The sequence below is a fragment of the Bombus vancouverensis genome, unplaced genomic scaffold (genome assembly GCF_051014615.1).
Source record: "Bombus vancouverensis nearcticus unplaced genomic scaffold, iyBomVanc1_principal scaffold0033, whole genome shotgun sequence".
In the NCBI taxonomy this organism is placed as follows: Eukaryota; Metazoa; Arthropoda; class Insecta; order Hymenoptera; family Apidae; genus Bombus; species Bombus vancouverensis.
In genome coordinates, this window is record NW_027468924.1 from 186,154 (window position 1) to 213,421 (window position 27,268).

General features: G+C 35.7%; 2 protein-coding genes across 5 annotated transcripts; one reads left to right on the top strand and one right to left on the bottom strand.

Annotated features, from left to right (window-relative positions):
* Positions 1-13,106: 13,106 nt before the first annotated feature.
* LOC143304391 (venom serine protease Bi-VSP-like) lies at positions 13,107-17,514 on the bottom strand. The gene is made up of 8 exons (XM_076626850.1): positions 17,260-17,514; positions 16,736-17,057; positions 14,910-16,407; positions 14,602-14,697; positions 14,247-14,525; positions 13,903-14,171; positions 13,746-13,842; positions 13,107-13,583 (listed from the first exon to the last, which is right to left on the bottom strand). Exons 1-2 carry the CDS (start codon positions 17,489-17,491, stop codon positions 16,954-16,956), a joined length of 336 nt encoding a protein of 111 aa, XP_076482965.1. The 5' UTR covers positions 17,492-17,514; the 3' UTR covers positions 13,107-13,583; positions 13,746-13,842; positions 13,903-14,171; positions 14,247-14,525; positions 14,602-14,697; positions 14,910-16,407; positions 16,736-16,953.
* On the top strand, positions 15,560-25,402 carry LOC143304390 (omega-amidase NIT2-A-like). 4 transcript variants are annotated; one of them, XR_013061078.1, is made up of 5 exons: positions 15,569-15,656; positions 20,309-20,493; positions 20,895-21,063; positions 21,338-21,571; positions 24,542-25,402. XR_013061078.1 is itself a non-coding variant. In XM_076626849.1 (4 exons), the coding sequence occupies exons 2-4, from the start codon at positions 20,410-20,412 to the stop codon at positions 24,751-24,753; spliced, it is 465 nt and encodes a 154-aa protein (XP_076482964.1). In that variant the 5' UTR covers positions 15,560-15,656; positions 20,309-20,409; the 3' UTR covers positions 24,754-25,398. The 4 variants fall into 4 exon arrangements, 1 of the variants encoding a protein (XP_076482964.1); XR_013061079.1 differs by lacking the exon at positions 24,542-25,402 and adding an exon at positions 23,365-23,835; XR_013061080.1 differs by lacking the exon at positions 24,542-25,402 and adding an exon at positions 21,723-22,078.
* Positions 25,403-27,268: the final 1,866 nt, after the last annotated feature.

Here is a 27,268-nt window from a genome sequence, read left to right on the forward strand (position 1 = left end):
AATAGCCAGCGATTTAGGGCTTTAAAAGATCAAAAGAAAAAGAAAAGAAAAGAAAAGAAAAGAAAAGAAAAGAAAAAGAAAAGAAAAGAAAAGAAAAGAAAAGAAAAGAAAAGAAAAGGAAAGAAAGAAAAAAGAAGAAAGATAATATGTTGTGGCAGTCTAAGTCGATCTAAGAAAATAGATAAAGGGAGGGAGGGGCAAAGCTAGTTAATCCGGAAAGAATCCAAGCGTCAATTTCAAGCATTTACAGAGAATCACTATTGAAAGTTCAAAGGCCGACTAGTGAGCTTTATCCTATCTCATTTTTTAATCAGGCGATGGATCGACGAATCGTATTGATTTCGAGGATTATTATAGTTCTGTGGGAATTTTAAAGCGTGGTTTGTCTAATCTTGTCTCGTTAGCTACAGACTGAGTTAGCTACAGAAGTTTGGCGAGCAGCCTGAAACTTGATCCAGTTTCGAGAAAATGAAAAATTCGTTTTTCCTCTTTGCTTCCCTGTTCCTTCTTTCCTCCTTTTTCCCTTTTTACATCGCGTTAAGACCCGTTAAATAATATTGACTGCCGTGGACGCTGGCTGAGAAGTGCACTTTATAACTAGCTTTAAAATCACTGACGTCGATGAGGACAAAGGTAAGTTAGAGGGTCATTTATCTGAGCTGGTGTTATTCCGCTGTACAAACTATTTCCGGCCAGTACCTTTTATGTACTTTCGCTTCCGCTAACAAGCAACGCGCCATGTCCATCACTGTTCTATTATACCTTTCCGCTGTCCCGTTTAATTCATGTACGTATGTTGGGCAATTATTTATTCTTATACCTTTATCCCTAGCAAATTTATAAATTCGATTATTTAAATATTCTTTACCATTATCGCATCTTAATATTTTTAACCTCTTGCCCGTTAAATTTTCGGCTTCATTTACGAACTGTACGAAAGAATCAAAGACCTCATCTTTTGATTTTATACAATAGATCCTAGCTATTTTACTATAATCATCGATAAATGAAATGAAATATTTTTCTCCATTGAATCCGGTAGTCTTAAAGGGACCACATACGTCCGTATGAATAATTTCCATTATTTCCTTAGCCTTAGTTCGATTATTTTTGAAAGGTAAGTTATGCATTTTGCTTTCTATACACACCCTACATTTCAAAAGTTCCTTTTCAAATTCATTCGGTATGCCAGTCACTAGCTGCTCTTTACCCAAAATCTCTAAATATTTAAAATTTACGTGTCCTAGCATCCTATGCCATCTTTCCTTTTTACTCATACCACTACGTTCGGCGCTGTTTACTAAGTGCTTCTTCCCTTTCAATATACTTTTTATTCTATATGTCCCATTCTCTTTGAACGCTACAGCTGTAAGTATATTATCCTCATCTATTACTTTCGCAATATTTCCTTTGGAAATAACCGTATTCTTATTGTCTGTTAGTTTACCTAAACTAATCAAATTTGCGGACATTTCTTTCGCGTAAAATACTTTCCTCATATTTATTTTATTTTGTTTTCCGAATGCTTCAAAATGACTTATAACATTCCCAACTTTTGTCGCTTTTATCGGTCTATTATCGCCTAAATATATAATATATTTACCGGTTCTTTTAGGTCGATAGATTTATCGAAATAATTTATATTATTAATTATGTGATCGGTACAACCGCTATCTAATAGCCACACTATTTCGTTCTTACTTATTTCATTCGTCTCACTGCTGTTTGCTGCGTGCGCCGTTGCTGTCCATATGCCTGCTCTTGAGTTTCCATGCTCGCCCGTGCCGGTTCTTGATTGACGATGAAAGTTTCCACGTCCTCTGCTCGTATTGCCTTTGTTCTCTCTTCCTCTGTTTCGACCACGTGTTGGCCCATGCCAATAGCCGTTACTGCTTCCCGCTTGGACGCCATTTTGACACTCTCTCGCAAAGTGTCCTAATCTTCCACATCTGAAGCATCCTTCCTTTTTTGCAGAAAAGGCGTTGGTTTGCCTTTCTCCTCCATTGGATTTATTTTTCTTCTCTGCTATTTCTATTTTATTTTTCACATACGCTACCGTTTGATTCTCTTCTTTCAATGCGTCTATTATGTCCGCTATGTAGCTGTATTCTTCGGCTAACGTATTCAGCATGTAATTCAGCTTTTCCCTCTCACTTACTTGTGCGCCCGCACTTTTTAATTCATTTATTAATTTTTCGAAATCGTTAAAGAATGATGCTGAATCACTGTAGTTCTCCAGTCTTATGTTTTCCAATCTCCTTCTGCATACGATCTGCAGTGCCGTCGACTCTTTCAAGTACATTTCATCGAACCTCTTTATTATATCATACGCCGTTTTTCCTTCCCTAACATACTCCAATTGTCTGTTCGATATTGCACTATAAATTATATTTATCGCCTTCAAATCCTTTTTGTCCCAGTCTTCATCGTCTCTTTCGTTCTTCATTCTAGTTGTAACAACCTCGCATTCCTTATATTTGAGAAACATCGTGATTCTTTGCTTCCACATTCCATAATCCTCGCCATCGAATATAGGTATCATGATTTCCGATCCCTCCATTTTAATTGATTCTTCTTTTTTTTTTCTTTTCTTACTCAAGCGTTCCTACGTGCTCGAAGTATATTTTGTTCCTCTGAAAGTTTTTTTTTCTTTACTGAAAACTCACTCGCAAGATCGTAACCACGCACTAAATATCTTGCAAAACTAGTAACCACGCTCTGCTACCATGTTAAGGAAATTCGAGGATTTGGGAATACAAATAATTGACTATATTTCCCACACAACAGTTATACATCTATATTACACTCTGAAGAACGTCTTGCACGCACGCTTGTCGCCAACCGACTATCCTAGATTCTTCTAACATCTGGCAACAGTCTTTTGTCTCCACTAAGACCTTGACGCCCTCTGGCCCTTACACACACACTCTCATGTACAGTGTAAATGTATCACTTCCTTAACACAATTATCCCGCGTTAGGTTCAATCAGGTTAGTCCCACGCGAAATTGATCCAACCATGCGAAAAAGAGTGTATTCTGATTTCTGTCGCAGATACTTCTGGCTAGTGCGGTACTTACGCCACTGCTAAACTTCTTTTACGCTTCTGATCGCGACTTATTACGACTAAGAAGATGTACCACTGTTGGAGATTCTACCTGAAAGTGATCATAATTGCGGTCTCTGTACCGCCTGCACTTCTTTCTATTCTACCGTTAAAGACCGGTAAGTTGATACTGATTAATTATGCGATCGAAATCTTATATAATGGCTACAAAAAATATTTGCATCATTATTCTCGTTTCCTAATGAATCGCTGTTTTAATCAAGTTTTATATTGCATCAAATTTCTGTAGTTACACGAAAGTAGTAAATTATAGAAAACTTGATATACACGGATTTAATTAATTGATAAATTAGTCAATATATAGGCATTATTATTTCACGTGAAATTTTACAACGTCAAAAACCTAACATTCCTGTACGAGCAGTATTAATCACAAATTGTGAGAATGCCTACTGATAAGGAAGAAAGATAATATAGAAAACGCGGACTTGTGGAAAGAGAATCCCTGACATTAGACACGAATACGCGATTTCACGAAATATTTTATGGTATATCTAAGATAGAGAATATATATAGAGTACATATAAGTATATATAGAGTAAGAATATATATAGAGTATATATAAGTACCAAAAATACATCCTAAGACGTGTATGCGATCTACGCTGTATGGGACGTGTTATAAATGGTTTCCGCCACTCAACGCAACTCAATGACAGGAATAATTTTTTGTTACGGGTCGTTTAATTTATTCGTTCGTTAGGGCGATTGGTCTGACAAATTCAAAGTCTTGTTCCGTATAAATATTTTTAAACAAGCACGTCATAAGCTTTGTATATTTTTTTTATCGCAACGAAGAAAGTTCAGAGAAATGTTGAAATTATTAATTACAAAAGAAGACATTTACGTTGTAAAAATGTTAGCGAAAACATTTGTGAAAAAGTTACTTTGTTATAAATTCTACAAAAAGAAATATTGAAAATCACGTCCCATTTATTCAGTATTTATGCACGTATGAAAAGTATTTTGCATTCGCGCAAAAAAATCCCTTAAGGATACATATTTTATAATAATTGGAGTGTCAAAGTTATTACGCGGATTGGCGTACCTTAACCACGTGCCTTTTAATGAAACTAGGTTATTCATTTGTTATTCGTTCCTAACTTTCAACTTTATGATTTTTGCGGAATAAAATTGTATATTCCGGTTCAGTTTATAAATGATTCAGGGTAAATACATTTATTACGATCGTTTAAAGTTTAAAGAAACACCGTTATAAAGTCGTAATACGAGACAAAGCGATTCAGAACTCGAATTCATTTGTTGGAACGACGCCATGGGCAAAAGTAGATAATGGAAAACTTTCTTCCAAAGACCATTTGATAGCGCCGACGTAATCAAGAGTGTGACGATATTGCCAGAGACGTTTCTGCAAATAGAAGACTAACTTATTTACGAATTGCCGTAACACGATTGCCGCTGGTAGTATGGTTAGTAATCGCTTTATTGAATTTTCGCTTGATGTGACATCGTCGAGAGTTTCTAGCGAAATTCTTCTCCCTGTAAAACTATGTTTCTACAGCAATGGCTGTAATTTTCGAGTTACCGTTTGCGAAGAAATCTTTTTCTTTGTTACGTGTAATAGATTATTTTTAAGTTTTAAGTTTTAAATTACATTGGTAACCTTCTATAATTTATTACTCGAAGGTGGTAATTTTTTCTTAAATAGTTTGTTTTTCCTATAATTTATTATAATATATTTTACTACAGAATCCTCAAAAACATGATGTATGTATATATATATCCTGAAATATTATCAGTCTATTGTCAAGTTATAGAACATTATGGAAATTGCCAATTAAAGTCATAAAAAACAAAAAATAAGGAAGTTCGTTAAAATAATCAAGATATAGAATTTATTCGAGTAATATAGATTACGGTAGAGATGGTGACGGTAACAATGAGTGGACTGATACTTCGTGCGAAAACAAATTGGAAGCGCAGAGCGATGTATTGTTTCAGCGAATATCGATTTTAAAGCACGGTTTTAAAACACGGTATAATCAATTTTTTTACATAAAATTATATTGTATAGGCTATTGTTATTTAAACATTTTAAATTGGATGGTTTTTACATATGCTAAAAAAATGGAAAATGATGATGATGAATCAATGACACGTAGAAAATTATAATCTATTGTATTGCTGTTATCTAATGGTGTTGTAGTTGACTGTATGGTGGATGTATCTAATGGTGTTGTAGTTGACTGTATGTTGTTCAATATTGCTATGAAACTCTTCTGATTCATTGTCACTTATACGAAGGATGGAAGTATACGAAATCGATAAAATTATTAATAATATTTACGAAGAGAAAGTAAACTGTTGGATATATGACAAAATAATTCTATTTTAAATGAGAGACTGGTCAGCGTGGTTATTTTGTTTACAAAATCAAACGAATTTAATGAATGTAATGGTAAGGAAGTAACTATAAGTGGCTGTTAAACTATTTTTATGCTTGAAAAGTAATTCGCAAAGTAATGTAAAGCAGTACTACTGAGTTGTACATAACCTCTTTCAGAATTTGTTCTTAACCTCTTGCTTCATAACTTCCTTAATTATACTCTTCAAACTTATTGACTACTTCGATGTTGTTACGAACAGAAACTGATAAAATATTAATCTTAAATATAGATTGAAATGAAAGCTTGTCACGTAAATATATATATATGTACTACTTACTCAAACTATGGATCACATAACCTATACAAAAAAAAAAAAAAGAAAAAAAGAAAAAAATTATTGTACACTATAAAGCAAGAGGTTAAATCTTTAATCTGTTAAGAATTAAATTTTTTATTGTAACTGCGAAAATTATAAAAGTACCAAGCGAAGCAAGTACGGAATATATGCGGAATATGAATCGCTCAACGAACCAAAGAGCGGCTCAGTGACAAAATTAGCAAAGTAAAGACCACAAATATTACAACATTATATTCTACCACAAAATAATTCTCTATACAAAAAAGGTACACAACGAATCGATTTTTCACAACGATAAGAGTCAACAGAACCAATCAAGACCAGGCGAGACTCTCATAAGACAACGATATCAGAGGGATCAAATCAGCGACTTCAATCTATGTTACAGAGTATAGTTATCAAGAAAAATTGCTCTTTTCATGAAAAGTATGGTAATGATACTCTTATAATACATTGTATATCTGGCAGTCGGATGTGCCCGTGGCCATCGGAAATGTAAAGACGACGCTTTTAGAAAGTGATAGCGCCTTCGCGTTTTAAAAACGCGTTAGAAGAAGGACGGTTTCGCTATCCAAGGCGAATCGAAAAGTGCGCGTGTTGCGAGAATCAGAGTTGATCGAGACGTCGAAGCATAGAGTCGTTAGAATTGAGTTGCGAGTGTTGTCGAGTGTTGGAGTTGCTAGTGAGAGAGAGAGAGAGAGGGAGAGAGAGAGAGAGAGTTACCAAATAGTTGTCAAGTTATTTGTTGCAAATACGAGCGTTGCATTTAGTTTTCCTGTTAATCAAACATCGTTTCTCTGTCTAACTAATATCTGTATTTTCAATCCATTATTAATATATTCCGATATTACAAGTGGGGGCTCGTCCGGGATTGAATAAGACAGAGAAACGATACGATTTAACGGAGCTATTTGTGCGGGAGTAGAAAAGAATAGAATAAAATGGCAAACGTTGAAGACGAACGATTGTCGGGTGAAGAGGATTTGACGCTGGAGGAGCTGAGGAGTAAGCTCGCACAGATGAATCTGCCTATATCCGGTGCGAGATCAGTGCTGGTTGCCAGGTTGAACAAAGCGTGCAAACCTGGTCGATCTACTCCTAAGGATTCGAAGCGTGGCGAAGAACCAACAAACCAGCGAGATCTAAGAAGCAAGCAGAGAGCCGAACGCAGTCAAGAGGGAGAGGAAGACCTCGAGAAGCTGAGGACGAAAGAGCTGAGAGCGCTTCTCGTTAGCTTGGGGTTGAAGGTAACGGGAAGAAAATCCGAACTACGCGCGCGGCTACAGGCGGCCCTAGAAGGAGACGATGTATCGTCGGAAGAAGAGAGCTCCGACGAAAGTGAAGGCGAGGACGATAAACAAGGCGCGCGAGAATACAGGAGAGGCACGCGAGCGGTGTATCAGGACCGCGATGAGTATCAGCAGAAGTATATGCTTCGGTTCGATGTTGAGTCTTAAAGACGTGGAAGACTCATTAGAGAAATTCAGCGGGGATGATCTGCTGAGTGTAAATCAGTGGGTGGAAGACTTCGAGGAAATGGCAGAAGTGTGGGGTTGGTCAGACGCCCACATGGTGGCCTATGCTAAGAAATTACTCGCAGGCTCCGCTCAGGCCTTCGTACGACAAGAGCGATGCGCGAAGTTCTGGGCAAAGCTAAAAAAGGCGTTGAGGAATGAGTTTGAAAATGTAGTAAGCGACCAACAGATACATGGCGAGTTATCCCATAGAAAGAAGAAAGCAGATGAGAGTCTGCAACAATATATGTATCACATGTGCGGGATTGCAAAACAAGGAAGGGTTGATACGCAATCCTTGATAGACTACATTATTCAAGGCATTCCCGACGAGGTCGCGAACAAGACTGTGCTATACGGAGCCAGGAATATCGAGCAATTAAAAGAGCGTTTCAGGCGCTACGAAGCGATAAAAAGAGATATGGAGATGAGGACGAAATTTGAGGAGCCGAAGAGTAGCAGGGTAAAGCCGGTGGCGAAGCTGTCCGAAACCGAGAGGAACAAGGAACCCGGTCGATCTGGAGATGCGAGGAAGTCGAGAGGACCTAAATGCTTCAAATGTAGGGAGTACGGACACATCGCATCAAAATGCGACAAGCCACTGGGTGAGCCGTCAAAAAAAGTTTACAGCGTGTTTCGGTCGTTACAAACAAGGCGTTGTAAGGATGTTAAGATGGAAAATTTCGAATTGAGCGCGTTGATAGACACCGGTAGTGAGCTGACTCTAATGCGAGCAGATCAGCATGTGAAAATCGGAGCGCCCAGATTAAGTCGGGAAATCGTTGGATTTGGCGGTGTCGGTTCCGGAAGGAATTTTACGCTCGGGAAATTTTCGACGAACATTATTATAGACAATGAGTCGTACTGTATAACCATACACGTAGTTCCAGACACAGTGATGCAACATTCGCTTATTATTGGCGCAGACTTTTTGGACACTGTTGAAATAAGTATAAAAGGGGGAGAATCTTTTATTAGTAGAATAAAGGACGAAAATCCCGATGAGTGTCCGGAAGTCCTCAAGATAGATGTAGAGACACAGGCGAGTGAGATAGATTTGTCACACGTTAAGGACATGCAACATAGTCTAAAAAGAGATTTGAAGAGAACCAAAGCATTGCTAAGAGACGCTCAAACGATGCCGGAGAGATCGAAAGGTGACTCGACGGGTAAAGCAGCTTTACGACAGCTGAAGAACCAGTTAGAAGATGCAGAATGCGCTAGAGCAGTTGCAGTTAAAGCGAAACAGGCACTGGAGCAAGAACCGAATGAGACGCAGGCTTCGTTGCAGGAAGTACTGCGGCAACGTTCCGAAGCAGAAGATCGTGATTAATGTAGCTAGTCGCGAACGAACTGAGCTACTGTCGCAATTGGAAGAAAATAAAGAAGAGTTAGCAGAAGTTTTGAAGAAGTATCGGGCAGCTGTGCAGCAAGTGTCGGAGGAACGGAGAATAGTGGCAAGACACGTGGTGATTGGTAAAGTGGACCACGAGATGGTGTCCTCGTCGGATTCTTGCGGCCAGCAGGAGGACTTAGCGAACATCACGAGGAGGAAGAATCTGGCTAAACAACAGCAACAGGATGTTGTTGATGATATTTGCGAATTTACTGAGAAGGATAGCGTTGCGGGTGTGAGGGTTGTTTCAAGTTTTCGGATAGACTCGAAGAGAGTGAATGCAAGGCGAACGAAAAGACAAGGGAAGTCGCACGCGCGGAATCCCTCCAATAATATCGATACGAAGATTCGATATACAGAGGATGTGGATGACGAGGACGACGATGGGATTGTCGAGGACACGATGAACGTGAAGACCTTCGAAAAAGAAGAGATCATAGTCTCGGTAGATGGTAAGTTGTTAACGTCTTCCATGTACGAACCGAGCCTACGAAAATGTCACGATGCTGCCACGACGATCAAAGCCCCTGACAAGAGTGAAATGGGTAAACAAACAACGGAGAGGAAGATAGAGGAAGAGCGAAAGAGGAGCAGTAGCATCGAGGACGAACAGGCCGCGGTGTTCCAAGAGGAACGAGATCAGCTGCGTGCGGACGCAAAGAGACGGATTGAGGAGATCCAAATCCGAAACAAGCGGGCGTATAACAGGAGACGCAAGAAGGCGACAGCATACAGGACGGCAGATCTAGTGGCAATCGAGAGGATGCAGAGGGGTCCCGGGCTAAAGCTGCATCCGAAGTTTCTTGGACCGTATCGGGTGATAAAAGTCCTGCGAAATGACCGATACATAGTGCAGCGAGAGGGGGAGCACGAAGGGCCACGTACAACTTCCACGGCAGCCGATCACATGAAATGGTGGAATGCTGACGATAGTGATGTAAGTGCGAGCGGCGATGATGAGCACATCTGAGGGCAGATGCGATTGTCAGGAAAGGCCGATTGTAATATCGTAGAATAGCTTTGATTGGAGATCGGCTGAAAATAGAAAAACCGTGTACGTCGTGTTTCTGTGGTTCGTTTACATTTAAGAGTGCCTACGTGACTAAAGGCACGTAGTTGGTAGTTCTTACGTATGTATGAGGGAAACAATAGACAACGTTAGAAGAAGGACGGTTTCGCTATCCAAGGCGAATCGAAAAGTGTGCGTGTTGCGAGAATCAGAGTTGATCGAGACGTCGAAGCATAGAGTCGTTAGAATTGAGTTGCGAGTGTTGTCGAGTGTTAGAGTTGCTAGTGAGAGAGAGAGAGAGAGAGAGAGAGAGAGAGTTACCAAATAGTTGTCAAGTTATTTGTTGCAAATACGAGCGTTGCATTTAGTTTTCCTGTTAATCAAACATCGTTTCTCTGTCTAACTAATATCTGTATTTTCAATCCATTATTAATAAATTATAATTAATCGGACAAAATTACACCTTTAATATATTCCGATATTACATTACCGTGATGTAATATTTATCATGCTTATTTTGTACGTAAAACGAATCGTTGGAATATTCCCGAAGCTAACGAAGCATTTCCCAAAAGTTAAACCGAAGAAATTAACGCGAATAGTTAAGTGAAATTTTTCCATTAACTTGCTGACCAACCGGCAAATAAAGAATCATAAAAATTGTTTCAATGTGTTGAGGTCACGCATAACTTCTTTTTTCATTGACGATTACCAAACAGGTAAAATTTCGAAATTGTACGAAGGCCACGTGACCAGATCGTATTGGAATTTGAAGTGCATGGAAAAAGACAACTCGAAGTACAAACCTTGAGCTGTACTACTCGAAGTACAAACGTGAACTAATGGATGCAGAAAAGCAATTAACGCCAAACATCCGAACAGCATCTTGGAGCCCGTCATTGTTCTGAAATAAAAGAAGTGACGAATTAAAAAGACGCAGGACTAATAATAATAAAGGAAACTTAGTTCGTATTATAAATTGAATTTACATCAGAAAAGAAGCACGATCAAGCGAAACAGATCATAGAAATGACAAATATCATCGATATACGTTTCAGTGTAATTTCACTTTTGAAAATTATTTAGTTTAATACGATCGTATTCATCGCTCTGAAACTTTCATTGTGCTGCAATTTGTGCTGCGTCTTTTTAATTTCTCTATCTTTCTGTGTTTTCGGAAAAATTACTTGAAAGATTAAGAATTGCTTGCCTTATTTTATTTTCGATTAGTTAGGATTTGATTATTCCAGGTAAGGTTTATTATTTATAACAGGTTTTATCACTTGTTTATTATTTAGGAGTTTGTTATTTTAGGATTAGTACCTTTTAGGATTTCTTATCCTTCGAGTTTCTGTTTCAGATATCTAGGTCTATTTCAAGATGTTTTATTACATTAGGATTATTTATTCGATTAAGATAATTTAAGAGTTTCACAATGTACAAAGAAATAATCGCGTGAAATTTAGATTTATGCTTTAAACGTATTAAACACGCGGTAATTTCAATGTCTATAGCCTCGAACGTGTTCTGATTAGTTGTGTCATTGTCTGTGACATTGAAATCACAAAAATCCATTGCAAGTGTGCTGTCATGCAATGTGGATGTAATTGGGTTTTTTGGGTATTTCCTGTATCATCTGATTTGTACAGTACTATTTTAACGCAAGGACAGGAAACTTATTATATATTTCCCGTCCATTATTTGAATCGTTGTGAAGTGTAACGAATTATATTCGATTCGAGGAGATGTTAATGAATTACCCATTTCATATGTAATTACATGGAAATAAAAATCATTGCAAAAATAATTGATCTAATGACAACGGAATTTCCAATATTTTTTTGTTTCGTCACGTCTTTTTCATAATATATCTTTTATAGGTACGTGATTTATTAATCGTTCGAATGGAAATAATTATTCGTATAATATTCAAATGATTCTAGCCATAAAATAAATTAAAACGATACCTGTCAATGATATGCAATCTGCGTATGACGTCAACCTCGATCTATGCTTATACAAGAAATTTTATCAATCAATGACTAGATATACAATAATCAAATATTATAAAATTTCCTGAAAACCTTTAGGTGTTAATATTAAGGTGTTAATATCTTTAATATTTGCAAGTTATTGTTTAGCGCTAATTAGTTAGAATGTAACAAGTGGTGTACCAGAATTGAGATAATTAAGCCACACGAACAATCTTATTTAGATCCTTTTAATTTTTTAATTCTCTTTTGCTCTAATACTTCGTAAAATTAATCTTCATTAGCTACTACACTTCATAGAATGACAAGAGATAATTTTTCTTATATAACGTTTCATTCATAAAATCTATCATTAAAGTATATCTTCATAAAAATATCATTCCATACTAACGGTATATTTGGTGTCATACGAGATAACAGTTACCAGTGATGACATATGTAACTTTATAAAGATATCTCGTTTTATTATATATTAAAAGAATGTACTCATTGCTGCTATATTTCAGATGAAAAAAAGGAGGCAACGATTTTACAGTAAAATCGTTCGTTTACAACTGATTCATTTACATTTCATGATAATACTGTGCATTCTGAATATGCTATGATTTGCTTTAAAATAATAAATAGTCCATTCTTGCATACTATTGCTCCGGCTTTACTTGTATTTTCGATATTGGTATAAATAGAAAGACAATTAATGTCGTTCGAGTCTATTTTCGGATCATTTATATTACGTTTAATCCATATAGTTATTATATGAGACATAGTATCGTAAAATTTGGAAGAATAAAACGTTCGTACAGGAAGTACATTTTATAAGAACTCCAACAAATCTGCGTGTGCACCTAAAATACAAACTGATAGTGATTGTTCATAAGTTTATATACATTATCTAATGTCAATCGAAGGTATCAATTCTTTTTCTCCATAAGAGTACTTTTTCATTTATATGTGTTCAACCGTGAAGCATATGTCACCTACAACGAAAAAGAGTTTTCCTATACTTAATATTTCCTTTATATACCTATGAAAGTCTATTCTTCGCGTAGTATGAAATTATGAATAAATCTGGAATATTGTTCAATCTGAAAAGAAAAATAACTCATTGACATCATTCATTGATACGAGATTCAGAATGTTTGTTTTGTCTTGCAGAAAAAGAAGGCAGCCCTCCCTTTCTTTTAATGTGAAATAGAAAGCGAAAATTTGAAAACAGATTTTTTGGAAATTTACTTGCAAATATCGTTTTCAATATCGTGATTTTCTTCCCAATGGTACTGTACTTTCAAATTTTCCAGTATCCCTCTAAAAACAAAAAGTCGAACCTCGTTATCATTAACATAGGCATTACAAGGAAGAGAAGTATTAGAAAGCAGCTCCTTTTTATTATGGATTTCTTTATAATCGTGTAAATAAGAAATTCCGGAAATTTTTTCCTCAAGAATTTAATTCTTGTGTTTTGATTGATAATTATTACACTGCATACTAACATTTCGCATACTGTTCGCATCTAACAATTTCCTAATAATAACTACTTCAAAATTACATATGTTCTTGCACGAATTCAAAAGTACGTATGATACAATTACAATTGATTCTAAAATAATAATTATTTGAAGATATTAAGATACTAATTAAACGTTTCACTATATTTCAAAATCTGGAACAACAAATTTTTATTTATAAAAAATGAAACTGTCTTTATATATTCTTTGTCATGATGCTATTTCTTATTACCATGTCGACATTTTTTAAAATTCATTTTGTTATCTCTACGCAATATGAAAATTCATATACTGCTTAATATTTTTTACATATTATCCATCCACCGCATGATATCTCCTGAAAAATCAAAATATTAATGTTATATTATTACAATGCTTCTTAAATTTCAATTTTTGACAAATTTGAAATCCAATATATTTTGCACAATTATTATTTATCAAAAAATTCTAAGTTAGTAACTTTCTTTTCAAATGGCAAATAACATATACATTGACTTACCTGTAAGTTTTTGTTCCCAATCATCATTTCCTCTTATAGAACATCATTATTGTTCTCATAATTACTACCAGTGTCATAGATATTGTAGTGGCTACAACTGAATTAATAGAAAATGATAAATAACTGTGTATAACAATGACACATAACTTTTACTTACATATCAGTCGATAAGGGATTACTGTGATATCCTGTTGATGTTTCTTAAGGCACTTGATTAGGTGCGATACGGTATCATTCCTTATGGTATACTGTAGAGAAGTATTTTAGAAAATAACAAGAATAAATCTAAATTATTCAGAGGTTCCAGTTTCGGCTTAGACATAAATACAGGACCATTTGCAAAGAAGAAAGGGTGCGTTTCTACAGCCTCGTTATAGTAACCATGAATACCGATCTCTGAATTACTGGTTACTAAACATAAATATCCTATAAAATTTAATATATTTCTTTAATTTTTAATACATACATGAGTTAGTAGTTCTAAATTATGAATCATCTTACCTGTGATATTACACTTTTCCTTATAATATCATCACTCAAGTGAACAACATTAAGATCATGTAAACCATGTCATCCTATCTTACTGTGAAGATACTTAGTTATGTTATCTAACATTATAAAAATATCATCAAATTCAAGTCCTTTTATTCACATCACATGGCCACGACGATCTGGTTCTTCGTTATATAATGTTCTAAAATTTGTCGTACATATAGGATGTACAAACCGTGATATCAAGGTATCAGTTCTTCCTTCCCAAGGGACAGTTTCATTAAAATTCTGATAGAATTAAAAATTAATTATTAATATTCTAACAATCATATATGTTAAATACATTATAGTCAACGATATATACCTGAGCGAATGTAGGGGTGATTCCTCGATAATTATAAATGTCATCAGCCCACATCATTGTGCCACTTCTTTGTACTCCAGCCTCTGGATTAGCAGCCTAAACAAACATACAAAATTTTATAGAAGCTGCACAAAATATAGTATATATGCGCAATATTGAAGCGTTCAAGGGGATATAAAGGTAATGTGCATCACATACACGTGTACTCTCATGCAACAAAATACAATTAGATTTAATAGTATAAGCTCTTTTATTCATCATAATAGATTGGAAATTTAAGTGTCTTACGAGGGTGAGTAAAAAGTTACCCGCTCTGTCGGTGTAGAATTTATTTTAAGCAATTGTCAAAAAAGACATACATCATTTTTTGACATAATCACTCAATTTCTGTATACACTTTGTCCATTTGCTGAAGGACCTTCGTATTTTCTCATTAAAAAATGTTTTGGGCTGAGCTGCGAACCACGAATGCATCGTCGTCTTCACCTTTTCATCAGCTTTCTCGGCATCCATCTCGCACAAACTTTTTAAAACCCAAATCTGTCGTGCACTATTGCATAAGCAGAGCCGTGGCTGATTTGCAAATGATTTGCCACATTATCCAGTGTCACTCGTCTATTCCATAGAGCATAAGTTCATGAGCACGTTCAATGTTGTCATCGTGGATGTGGACGGGCGTCCAGCTGTTTTTTCATAACACTTGTGCGATCTTCTTTGAACTTTTGTGCCCATTCAAACACACTTCGTGACAAAACACTTTCTCCATAATGTGCATTAAATCTTTGATAAATATAGGCATCAAACATAACCTCCGACCACAAGAAACGAATCACAGCATCCTGCACTGTTTTCCTGCAAATCGCCATTGCAAAGCGCCATTACTCGCGCAACGGTCACAAACGAATTGACGTAACATAATGAAACCTACGCAGCAGCACTGAACAGATATTGACGTCATACGAAGAGTGCAGATGGATCAATACGGTCGACAGAAATTTTAACTATCTGTAGTGCGGATAAATTTTTACCGAGAGTCGTATAGGAATCTATAATTTGTAAGTACACCTTTGGCTGAATGGAAATTTCTCTTACATATAGTCAAAAATGCAGAAACAGTGTATTGAATTGGAAAGTGATAAAAAATAAGCGAAGTTTCGAGGTTGCATGTGATTGCATGAGTACACAGGACGTTTTTAGCGAATAAAAAATAATTTTGAAAGACACGAGACTTATCTTGTATTTTATGCACTCTCTGTGTCCGAATCTCCAGAATCTCTCTATCTTATGAAGTGTTTTAGATTAGCCGGAAAATTTTGTATGTACATACAAGAAGTATACGATCTAAGTGGAATATTCCATTATTCTCTTGATACAACAGAAACGAAATTTACAGAACTTCTCAGAAAGTTGGTTTATTATTACCAAATTAATAGAATTAATATACGTTTATCATCTTTACATACCTAAGTCGTGGAGGTTTATCGTGCGTAGAAAATTAGTGTCGTTTCAAAGTTACATTTCGTACATTTTAAGCCTATAATTTGTAACGTACAAAACAATGCAAATTTGTGCTGTTTCTGATCTCCACAATAAGAAAATCCAACTTTAGGTTTTTTACACAATGATATTTATGGAACAGTAATATCATATTATTGCATCGCTTGGAGAATGAAGTCAAGGTACGATGTGACCCTAGTGTAAACGCTGGGATAGCCAGCTGTGCCGCACTTATAAGCATAAGACACAATACCTATTAAATACGAGGTTAATACAATGTTGTATCAGCAGTGGTCCGCCGCGGTCAGCCTGAAAGGATCGTTAAATTTTTAATCAAAGATACTGAAATATATCGATCGAATTGTATTGAAATTATACTTATATACAGTAATAATCTTCTATTGATTTGTGTATTGAAATACTCCAATTTATAATGTACATGTTATATGTATTTTGAGCAAAACTAAGATTAGAAGGAAATTAGATTAAATACCATAATGAGGTGTGAGAAGTGGGCAAAACTATTGAATTGTGTTTATCTATTATTTCTAATGTTTAAGACGTCGATTTGATGTTAATTCGAATTGACGTGTCTTCAGATACCGTATAGTTTGTAGTAACTCTGTAACTTAATTACCGTACAAGAATCCTTTCCACCCTGAGCATGTTCGGCGCATATTATACCATCAGTGATATCAGGTGCATTAGGAAATTTGGAACAAGCTATTTTGCATTCGGCGTTCTTAATCACTGGCATTTGTACTACCATTAATGCATTACGTCGTGGTCGTCCTACGAAGAAAATAAGAAAGATATTTAAGACTGGAACTGTTTAATTTTATTATAAAATTGATATCACTTACTATATCTTAACGCTCCCCATCCAGCAACAAGGGGGTTATAGCCGACGAAGTTGCTCTTTCGTAGGGGCTCTTTCGTACAAATGGGATATACGTACCCTGAAAAATAAAAAAATAAATGAAAATGCAGGAAACGAATGACCAAAAGTATGAGAAAGAATTGTACACGCTTTATGACACAATATATGTGTACAGTAAGAAATTTCAGGATATGATACTTCAGTAATACTCAATAGCATATATATATATATATATATATATATATATATATATATACATATATATATATTTGAGGACTTACTCGAAAATGGCACCTCCTCCGCCAATCTAAGAATGGCAATATTATGATTGCGTATGTTTTCTATTCCATCCATATGTGCACAATGTGCTGCGGTCAAAACATGCCTAGCCGATATCAGGGAACCTCCGCACTTCCATAGTGGTTTGTCTGGGTGTCGGGGATTACGAAAACCTAATGCAGCGATCCATGGCCAAGCGCCTAAAATGCAATAGTCATAGTTGTGAATATACATAATTTTTTCTCACGTAACGAGTAACAACGATTATTACCTATTCGATATTCGATCATACAGCAGACGATAAGTACATACGTACAAATACTCTGAAATAGAGATTTGATAAAGACAGAAATTAAATTTTTATTCCAGTGAAATACAAATTATTAAATAATTCTATATAATTTCTATTTGAACTATACTGAACTATAAAGTTCAAACGTGTAATTTCTGCCCTAACAGTTTTTGATCTCTATCCATATTATTACTCCTATATCAATTTTTTATTTCAAGCAAAAAGATACTCTTTCTAACATGAAGTAAAAGAAAGAAATAATTCAAGTTAATAAGTAAAGTTACTACCGATGAAATCATAGCATTATTATTTAGTCTAATTGAAGTGTACATTGATGTGCTGTTTAATGCCTTTAAAGTTCATTCTTTGCAGTAAATGGCTTATTATTAATCGGAAAGAAAGACATAAAACGTACCAAGTTCAGCTGGTTTACCATCGACCAGCCTGGTATGAGAGACGTTGCTAAAACCACAGTATGGTGGTCGCAAAGCCTTATACTTGTACACAGTTTTTATTAAAATTTCTCTCTTCTCTTTGTTTGGATCGTTCGGACAGCAAACGATCGTAACATTGCCCTGGTATCTGCACACTGATCGTCTATAAAAATCGGTGGCTGTACGGTACTGTATCTGCCATATTTCTTGCAGAGGTTTACATTTTCTGTAGTCAAGGCACCTGCCTTCTTGATTGTCCGGTGTGGTACATTCTGGATCAAACAATTTTAAAACATTTATACAGTTCAAAGATGCGTAAGAAAGCGACACCGATTACTCAACTTTCGAAGTAAAAAGCCGATCAAGTCCACCGGATTGCCCTACAGACACGTATTAATCCGTAAGAGTTAGTCATCATGTTGATAATAATTATCTAAAGAAACTTTTCACGTGAAAATATAAAATTTTAATTGATTAGATATTGTGTTAGCCATACTTAAGAAAGAAAATGAAAATGAATGAAATGAAAGAAAAGGACTACCTTCAACCTCATTTTTTAAATAAACACTTTGTCAGTTTTGCGGTAAATAAATTCTTAGGAATTCAGGACAGTTTTTAGTGAATCATTTTGTTTCGACCGTTCGCGGAGAGACGCGATCGCGAGATAGCACGTCAACGAGAGTTGTAAGTTCCCGTTACGATTAAATAATCGACGCCACGAACTGATCGATCCCCTTATTTCGATTATGATAATAAGGGTAGTTCAATGAAATTCCACAGAATTAACACAAATAAATTAATGTTTATTTCAACAACTTATTAACTAGAAAGATATAAAAGGAACAAAAAAAATGTAACTGCGTTTTGGTTGATAAGTAATGCGCGACATACCACATGTGTTGACGGTTCGACTTCTCGAAAAGTTCTGAACGCCTTTCGATTTTTTTCGTTTTTTCTGGAAGGCGACCCCCACTACGTTCGGATCACGCCACATTCTTTTACTGCGAGGTAAAATACGGGCCACGAGTCGACGTTTCTGGAAGTCGCCCTGCTTAATGAACCACGCGCTTGCCACTACAATGTTTGTTTGCCGGGCAGACGCGACGATCCGTCTGCGACATTATAGTGCCGCGATCGATAGTTAAGAATATGACCTATGGTAAGCCGCATGGCGTAACATTCTCCCCCCGTTGAGAGGGTACCGATCAAACTAGCGAGGTGTGGTTGAAGTTCCCATCTTATTTCGTCTCGGTGGCTAGTTGTTCGGGTTTCTCGAGATCGGGTTGAATTGGCAGTGGGACAAGCCTTTTGACGCCCCGATCCAAAATGCTCTTTGCCGTCTGAACTGTCCGGATGACGCCATCGGCGCCTGGATGAACCTTGATAACTCGGCCCAGAGGCCAATGCATGGAGGGAACGTTGTCCTCTCCGAGGATGACGATTGTGCCCTTTTGGATGCTGTGTCCACCCTTGCTCCATTTATTGCGGTTGGTTAGCTCGTTCAAATACTCCTTATGCCAGCTGCCATTTGGAGAGTCGGTTCGATGGAATGTCTCTGAAATCTCGATCACGTAAGCACATTAATGAATCGCCAATGAGGAAATGTCCGGGAGTGAGGGCTAGGAGATCATTTGGATCGGTGGAGATAGGAGTTAGCGGGCGGGAATTGAGGACTGCTTCTATTTCTATGATAAGAGTATTACGGTGTTAAGCTCATATGTTTCTGTTTCTCCACTCGCGCTGCGCCATAATATCCTTTGATATTTCCGATCCTCTGGTCGTACGAGGAATTGCCGATACATTTTCTCGATGTCGCCAGTGAGTACGTACTGATGAGCGCGGAATCTAATTAATATACAAAATAAATTGTGAATTGATTCGAGAATATAGGATTTCCCCATTTTCATGATTATCGTGATTTTTGTATAAATATATTTGTGAAGATACTAATAATTAGGTACTTATAAATTAGTATTGTCAATTATTTTGCATTTATAATTCCGCCTCTAGTATAAGTGTTAATTGAAAACTAACTTTATGTTTCAAAAAGTACTAGCAAAGTCGTTGAGTAACAAGCCACTGATGCTAACACAAATAGCATTGTCGTAATTAAATATTTCTAAATATTCATTTTTCATTTTGAACCTGTAGAAACGATTTATTATATATACTATTAGCTAAGTAATTGCATATTTAATTAAGTCGAAATATAAAACTTAGTTATTTTAATAATTTAAAAAATAAAAAACTGACAAACATTTCAATTTAATTTATGGTTGGAACAAAAGACAGTTATTTTTCATTAATTGAAATATTGCAATGCAGAGTACTTTCCAAAATACGCCGAGAGTATTCCTGATGGTGAAACGAGCGTTGCTTCATCGAACGCAGCTAAAGAAAACAACATCTATGTAGTTGGTGGTACGATGCCTGAAATAGAGGGCGATAAATTGTACAATACCTGTACTATTTGGGGTCCCGATGGAACTTTGATAGCAAAGCACCGAAAGGTAAGTAATATATTCCTTTATGGCTTTGAATTTGAAAATATTGGGGTGAAGAAAGTGACTCTATCTAGGAATAATTTAGGAATATACATATGTACATACGTATACTATAACCAATTCTATAATTTACGGTTTATAAAATACGTTATGATACGGGAAACGCCCATTTTTGTTGTAATGTGTTTGTTGTTGTATAAATTTTTCACATACTTAAAATATTATTATACTTATTTTTTCTCCTTTTTAAACATTATTAAATGATAAGATTCTTTAATAAAAGAAAGTGATAAAAACGCTGTCAGTTATTAAATAAAAAATAATTAAAGTTTAGGAGTTGGTAACTTTGATATTAAATTAGAAAAGTTGCAGCAATAGAATTAGCGACCACATTTTTATGTTATTAGGTACATCTATTCGACATCGACATTCCTAATAAGATTACTTTTCGAGAGAGTGATTCACTCAGTCCTGGTAACTCCCTAACGACGTTCGATGTGAAGGGCTGCAAAATAGGTATTGGCATTTGCTATGATATTAGATTCGAGGAAATGGCACGCATTTATCGGAACAAAGGTACAGTAACTTAATCGATCAATACTTAACTAGCAAAAAATTAAATATCTTTCTTAAATATATTCTATATAAAATTAATATAATCTGTAACTCTGTATAAAAAGAAGCTTAATTTAAAAAACCAGTATATTTGCTGAAAATGAAACAAATAAAAGAATTAAAAGCACAATAAGAGGACTGTCCTCGCATATTCAGAAATGATGGAATGTGAACCGTGCAACTACGAAGTTAATTGGTATTCGGTGGCTTCATATTTCCTGCTTCTCTGGGTTAGGTTGCCAAATGCTGATATATCCAGCGGCATTCAATATGACCACTGGACCACTGCACTGGTCATTACTTCAGCGTTTCAGAGCGAATGATAATCAATTATACGTTGCCTGCATATCACCGGCTCGTGTTCCTTAAGCAAGTTACGTCGCATGGGGACATACACAGTTGACCAATCCCTGGGGAAAGATTCTTTACGATTTGGAAACTCAAGAGAATATGGCAGTCACCGATATCGGTAATTTACAGCTTAAAATTAAAAGCGAGAGATCCATGATGTAATTAATTTTTAGTCTCGTTAATTTATCGATTTAGCCATCTTCCTCTGTATTTGTTGAATTTATTAGTAAGCATTACTTATTACTTCGTATGTTTCTTTTTTCTATCAGATCTAAAAGTTGTTGAGGAAGTAAGGGCTCAGATGCCTACATTTTCTCAGAGACGTACAGATTTGTACGACACTGTCTGTAAGAAGGAGTAACTCTACACTAAAACAGAAAATGTTTTTTTATAATATTTCTACTGCAATATCCCTTTTTTGTGAATTATTACTAATTTCTTATCATTTGTACTAAACGAATGACTCAATTAAGAAAACCAAAACGTTATAAATAATAATCTGTATATCTTGTGTATCAACATGTAATTGGATATTATAATAATATAGGAATGCTATAATAATATAGGATAATAATATAGGAGAATAATAATATAGAAAAAAATACATGCTTTTAAACACCTTTAATATCGATCACATAAATTGGTATAATTCACAATGATTACGCATACATAAAAGACCCCTTGATAGTAAAATTTACGATCAAAAGGCAATTACGTATCGTTTAACAACATTTAATTTATAACACCTTTTAAACATTTAGACAGATTAACACATAACACTTCTTATATATAAACATCAATTCGAAGTTATCAGCTTGGAGAAATTGGTCGATTAATACCTGTAGATTGTCTGTCTCGATGAAAGACTTAAAGAGAGCAAAAACATGATAATGCCGCTAATATAATATTCCTTCTTTCTTGTATCTGTCTGCCTCTCAGGTCGTTTTACTAATTACAATAAGTAATTTCGACTTCTTTGCGCTCTCTTTTAACGCATTCGAGACCGAAAGAAATTCATATCAGTCAGTAGGCAAGGATATAATATACATATTTTATATATAACTTATGTAGTAATGTATATATCATGTTAGTTTCATATTTTTTTCAACATAGAATTATTATATATATATATAGTTATATATATATATATATATATATATATATATATATATATATATATATATATAACTGTACATAATACATTATAGAATAACATAGTATATAATTTTATATTTTAAAAATATGAGGCATACTATTTAAGATTGTCATCGATTTAAAATCAAAGTATGAAAAGGATACCCCGGAGAGAGTAAAACACAGAATCATTCCAACTAAACATTCAGATCGTACCGACACCTAGGTATCGTCTTACAATTAAATCTCGGTCTCGAATGGATTAAAATGAAATACATACTTGCAGCTTCAACATCTTCAATATCGAGGAGATTCAAACTTTACAAATAAAAGCGGCCTGTTCCCCTTTCCACGACAGACTCTCATACCATATCCGCTCTTATCCAGGCTTTTACTTGAAACCAGCAATGCGTTCATTTGCAATTTAAATTTACCCGGACCATCCACTGAATCGTCAGCCCTTTATAAATGTATAATGAACCCAGAACATGTGCCTGTGCCCCTGGTATCGATGTTCGGCTTGTGATGTTCGTACCGGAACCTTCGCACAATTTCAATTTGTCACGCGTGAACATCGATTCTTCCAAGGGTCACAGCTTTATGCGGCTAAATCCTTTAGAACGATTAAAATGATACTAATGATATGGTATTTTTTACAAAGATTTAACATATCCATAAAATAGGAAGTTTCGTGCTCTCCTATTATATATTAATTATAAATTAATAAGTTTTATATGTGTTATTTATAGATCTAATAAATTTTGTATTGGTTTACAGCAGGTGCTCCGGGTATAAACAGACGACAAACGAACAAATAGAAATTCAAACTATTGTCGTTGTTTAACTCGCATGGGACTATAAGCTCGAATTGGACTTAAACGTTACAATCGTCGAGAATAATTACTATATGTACCCTGTACGACGGGCAGAGAATCTTAAGTTATTAACGGCAATTCCTTTGTGCATAATTCAGGTTTATTAACAACCTGTAATGGATAATCATCGATGAACTCTTTTTGAATAAAGTTCACATTTATAAAGCAAACACTATAAAATACGACAGGACAATTGTAATCGATAAATGACATTTTATTAGGATATTATAAGAAGCTAAGATATCGAGGTACATTAAAATTGAGTCCGCTGCAACCCTCATGACATTTAAAATCCTACGCGTATATTGAGTAAAGTTGTTATATTAAATATAATCATATTAAATACAAGCTCGTCCGCTGGATTCCCAAATTATTTGGTTAAATACTTTGAATACGAGAATACCGAGTGTTGACAGTAGTAAATCCCCTATATGGTATATTTACTTTGCTATCTTGAATAGGTAAATAACATTTCACTTTAACGCATTTAACCAATATTAACATTTAACATTTAACCAATATTATACGCATATGCACATAATGTTACTGTTACATATAATGATATATACGTAGATATACACGTTAATTAAATCCTCTATATGGTATTTTTATATCAGTATCGTAAACATTGTAAACCGGAAATCTTTTATTACACACGTACATATACAGTCAATATTATTGTTACATATAGTGATACATACGTTGATCCACACATTAATTAAATCCTCTATATAGTATTTTTACTTTGCTATCTTGAATAGATAAATAATCTCGAATATAGACATACAGGTACAGTTACGTTGATATACACCTTTGTACAAGGTGTCAAAAAATTTTTTATCACAGCGTTTTTTTAAGACGATTTTATAGCTTCGAAATTCATCTTGACACGATTTTCAATGTCAAATTATTTTTCTATTGCATCATGTGATACTCATTAGGAGGAACAAAACTTCTGTTTTCTTAGAAAAAATGTTTGAAATTTCATTAATTCCTAGATTGATTTTATTTATACTTTAAGGTCAGATATGACATCAAATAATGTCAATACTAATATCTAGTTATTTGTCAATTTACAGCATCTGAAAAACAAGACATCTTCGAGACAGCGTGGGTTTTCTTTCCAACTTTCTTAACTTTCAACAATAAAATTTTCGTCAAACGATACAATCTATCCAACAAAGTTCTTGTACACAGCCAATCTCGTAAGAACATAGATCTTCTTCAAGTATTATTCTTCACAATGCTTCGTGTGGAATTTCTACTTGACGAGTTATTATTAAACGATTAAAAGCTTATTATTATACGATAATGTAATATCGTAGAATAGCTTTGATTGGAGATCGGCTGAAATTAGAAAACACCGTGTACGCCGTCTTTTTGTGGTTTGTTTACATCCAAGAGCGCCTAGTAACAGTGACGCGAGAAAAGATAAGCAGCGTCAAAACAGAAGTACGGTTTCATATTTCAAGGTGTGGCAATCGAGAGGCCAGAGTATGTGAGCCGAAAAGTGTGTGTGTGTATGTGTGTGTGTGTGTGTGTGCGTGCGTGCGTGCGTGCGTGTGTGCGTGTGCGTGCGTGCGTGCGTGCGTGCGTGCGTGCGTGCGTGCGTGCGTGTGTGTGTGTGTGTGTGTGTGTGTGTGTGTGTGTGTGTGTGTGTGTGTGTGTGTGTGTGTGTGTGTGTAGGACCGAGCAGGAATGCATTGGTGAGGTTCAGAGTTGATCGAGACGTCGAAGCATAGAGTCGTTAGAATTGAGTTGCGAGTGGTGTCGAGTGTTAGAGTTGCTAGTGAGAGAGAGAGAGTTACCAAATAGTTGTCAAGTTATTTGATGTAAATACGAGCGTTGCATTTAGTTTTCCTGTTAATCAAACATCGTTTCTCTGTCTAACTAATATCTGTATTTTCAATCCATTATTAATAAATTATAATTAATCGGACAAAATTACACCTTTAATATATTCCGATATTACAATAACTTACCTTTTTCTACGTCAATGGACATGAAAGACGTTGAGTGAGGAATTAGAACAAGTGTGGATCGTTGGAAACCACTATGCTGCGGTCTACCATTCGTTTTACCCTATATATACCACGGAACAAAGGATAATTTTCACCGGCTTGGCTATGGCTACTGGTGTGGATCCAAGTATTCGGGCCATACTAGACGCTATGCAGAAGCAGAACGAAATCAAGTTAAGAAAACTGTTAAAGGAGACTATTAAAGCAACGACTGATTTCCGTTGAGATAATAGGGGTGATTGAGTTTGTATAACACTGTGATTCACTGAATTATAAATTATATATTTCCAACACTTAGATTACACTGACGTAGAGAAATAAATAGTTAACAACTTGTCGCACGAAGATGTGATAGATATGTACGCTAGAGCAGGGCTCTTATAATGGAAATTAATGTATTAATGGACTTAGCACTATAATATATTTAGGAGAGAAGATGTATGTTCGACAACACCGAGAACCGACAAAAGATTTTCGTGAAGTATGCGACTCTCGCGCTATGTGTAGACTGCCGCGTTAGGCGTTAGTTTTTAGACTGTCTGTCGCTCTTTTTCTAATACGGAAGAAAAGTTCGGTGTGGGTGTGCCCCTGTGCCTAAAGAACGCGGATTTGTTGTTCCCACTTTCGTTAGGAAAAGTGAGGGTAACGAACCGCAGTGTCGATTGGTCATGACCTGCACTACTGCTCGAAGGGATGAGTAGGAAGTCTCCTACCGTCGTGGTGGATAGATGACCGTATTCGTGAAGAAAACCCAGCTTGTTTTATTAGAGGGCTATTCGGATTTTCTTAATGGGCGCATACCCGCTTTCTTCGTGTTTTAAGTGCGCCTAATAAACCCAAGGACCTCTCTAAAAACCGACTGTGTTTCGAGAATATTTTTAAGCTTTAGAAATTCTTCAAGACAAACGGATTGAAGACACACGGCGAAACAATACAGGGAAGTGAAAGTTATGGTGGGTCTTTAGGTTTATTGAGGGTCGAAGTGACGTTACGCAGGCCGGTTGTTGTTCGGTCGCGCGGGCTGGCGTGCAGATGTTTTAGGCTGCGTAACACCCTCAGAACTGATAATGGTTTGGAATATTTGGGATAGCATTTCACAAATGAATTGGGAAATTGTGGTATTTGCAGGAAATTTACAACTGCCCACACACCTCAGCAAAATGGAGTAGCTGAGCGAATGAATAGAACACTTGTGGAGATGGCACGATGCATGTTGATCCAGTCAAAGTTACCTATCCAATTTTGGGCAGAAGCTATTAATACGGCATCATACATTAGGAATAGGTGCCCAACAGGTCATGGTAAAACACTATATGAAATTTGGCACAAAAGGAAACGAAATGTGAATCACCTTAAAATTTTTGGTACCGAAGCCTATGTATTAAATAAATGGCCCGATAAAAGTAAATTTGAAGCAAGATATTTCGATGAATCAAAAGCGTTTCGACTATGGGATCCAAGTAAAAGAAAAATCTTAATAAGTAGAGATGTTTCTTTCTTAAGAAATATTGAGTACCACAATGATAAAATTAAAAATAAACTTGAACAATTTAAATATGAACTGATAAGTCAAGAACTTGACGAAGAAATCACAGAAGAGATTCATGAGGAAGAACATGATGATGGTGAAAACATAAATCAAAATGAAAATTATGTTCAAGATAGATCTGTGGTCAAGAGGGGAGGGGGGGAGGAAGGACACACATAATGCAAACAGGAAATGTCGGTAGACCAAGGAAAATTTATAAGACTGTCCCAATTGATCAAGAAACGGTACAATTAGTC

Excerpts from the sequence above, each read along its gene's own strand:
- LOC143304391 (XM_076626850.1), bottom strand. The coding sequence starts at position 17,491 with ATGTATATTCACAACTATGACTATTGCATTTTAGGCGCTTGGCCATGG. Across the intron at positions 17,058-17,259 it reads GGAGGAGGTGCCATTTTCGA|GGTACGTATATCCCATTTGT; the intron begins GTAAGTCCTCAA and ends TTTATTTTTCAG.
- LOC143304390 (XM_076626849.1), top strand. The coding sequence starts at position 20,410 with ATGCCTGAAATAGAGGGCGATAAATTGTACAATACCTGTACTATTTGG. Across the intron at positions 20,494-20,894 it reads TGATAGCAAAGCACCGAAAG|GTACATCTATTCGACATCGA; the intron begins GTAAGTAATATA and ends TTATGTTATTAG. Across the intron at positions 21,064-24,541 it reads ACGCATTTATCGGAACAAAG|CATCTGAAAAACAAGACATC; the intron begins GTACAGTAACTT and ends GTCAATTTACAG.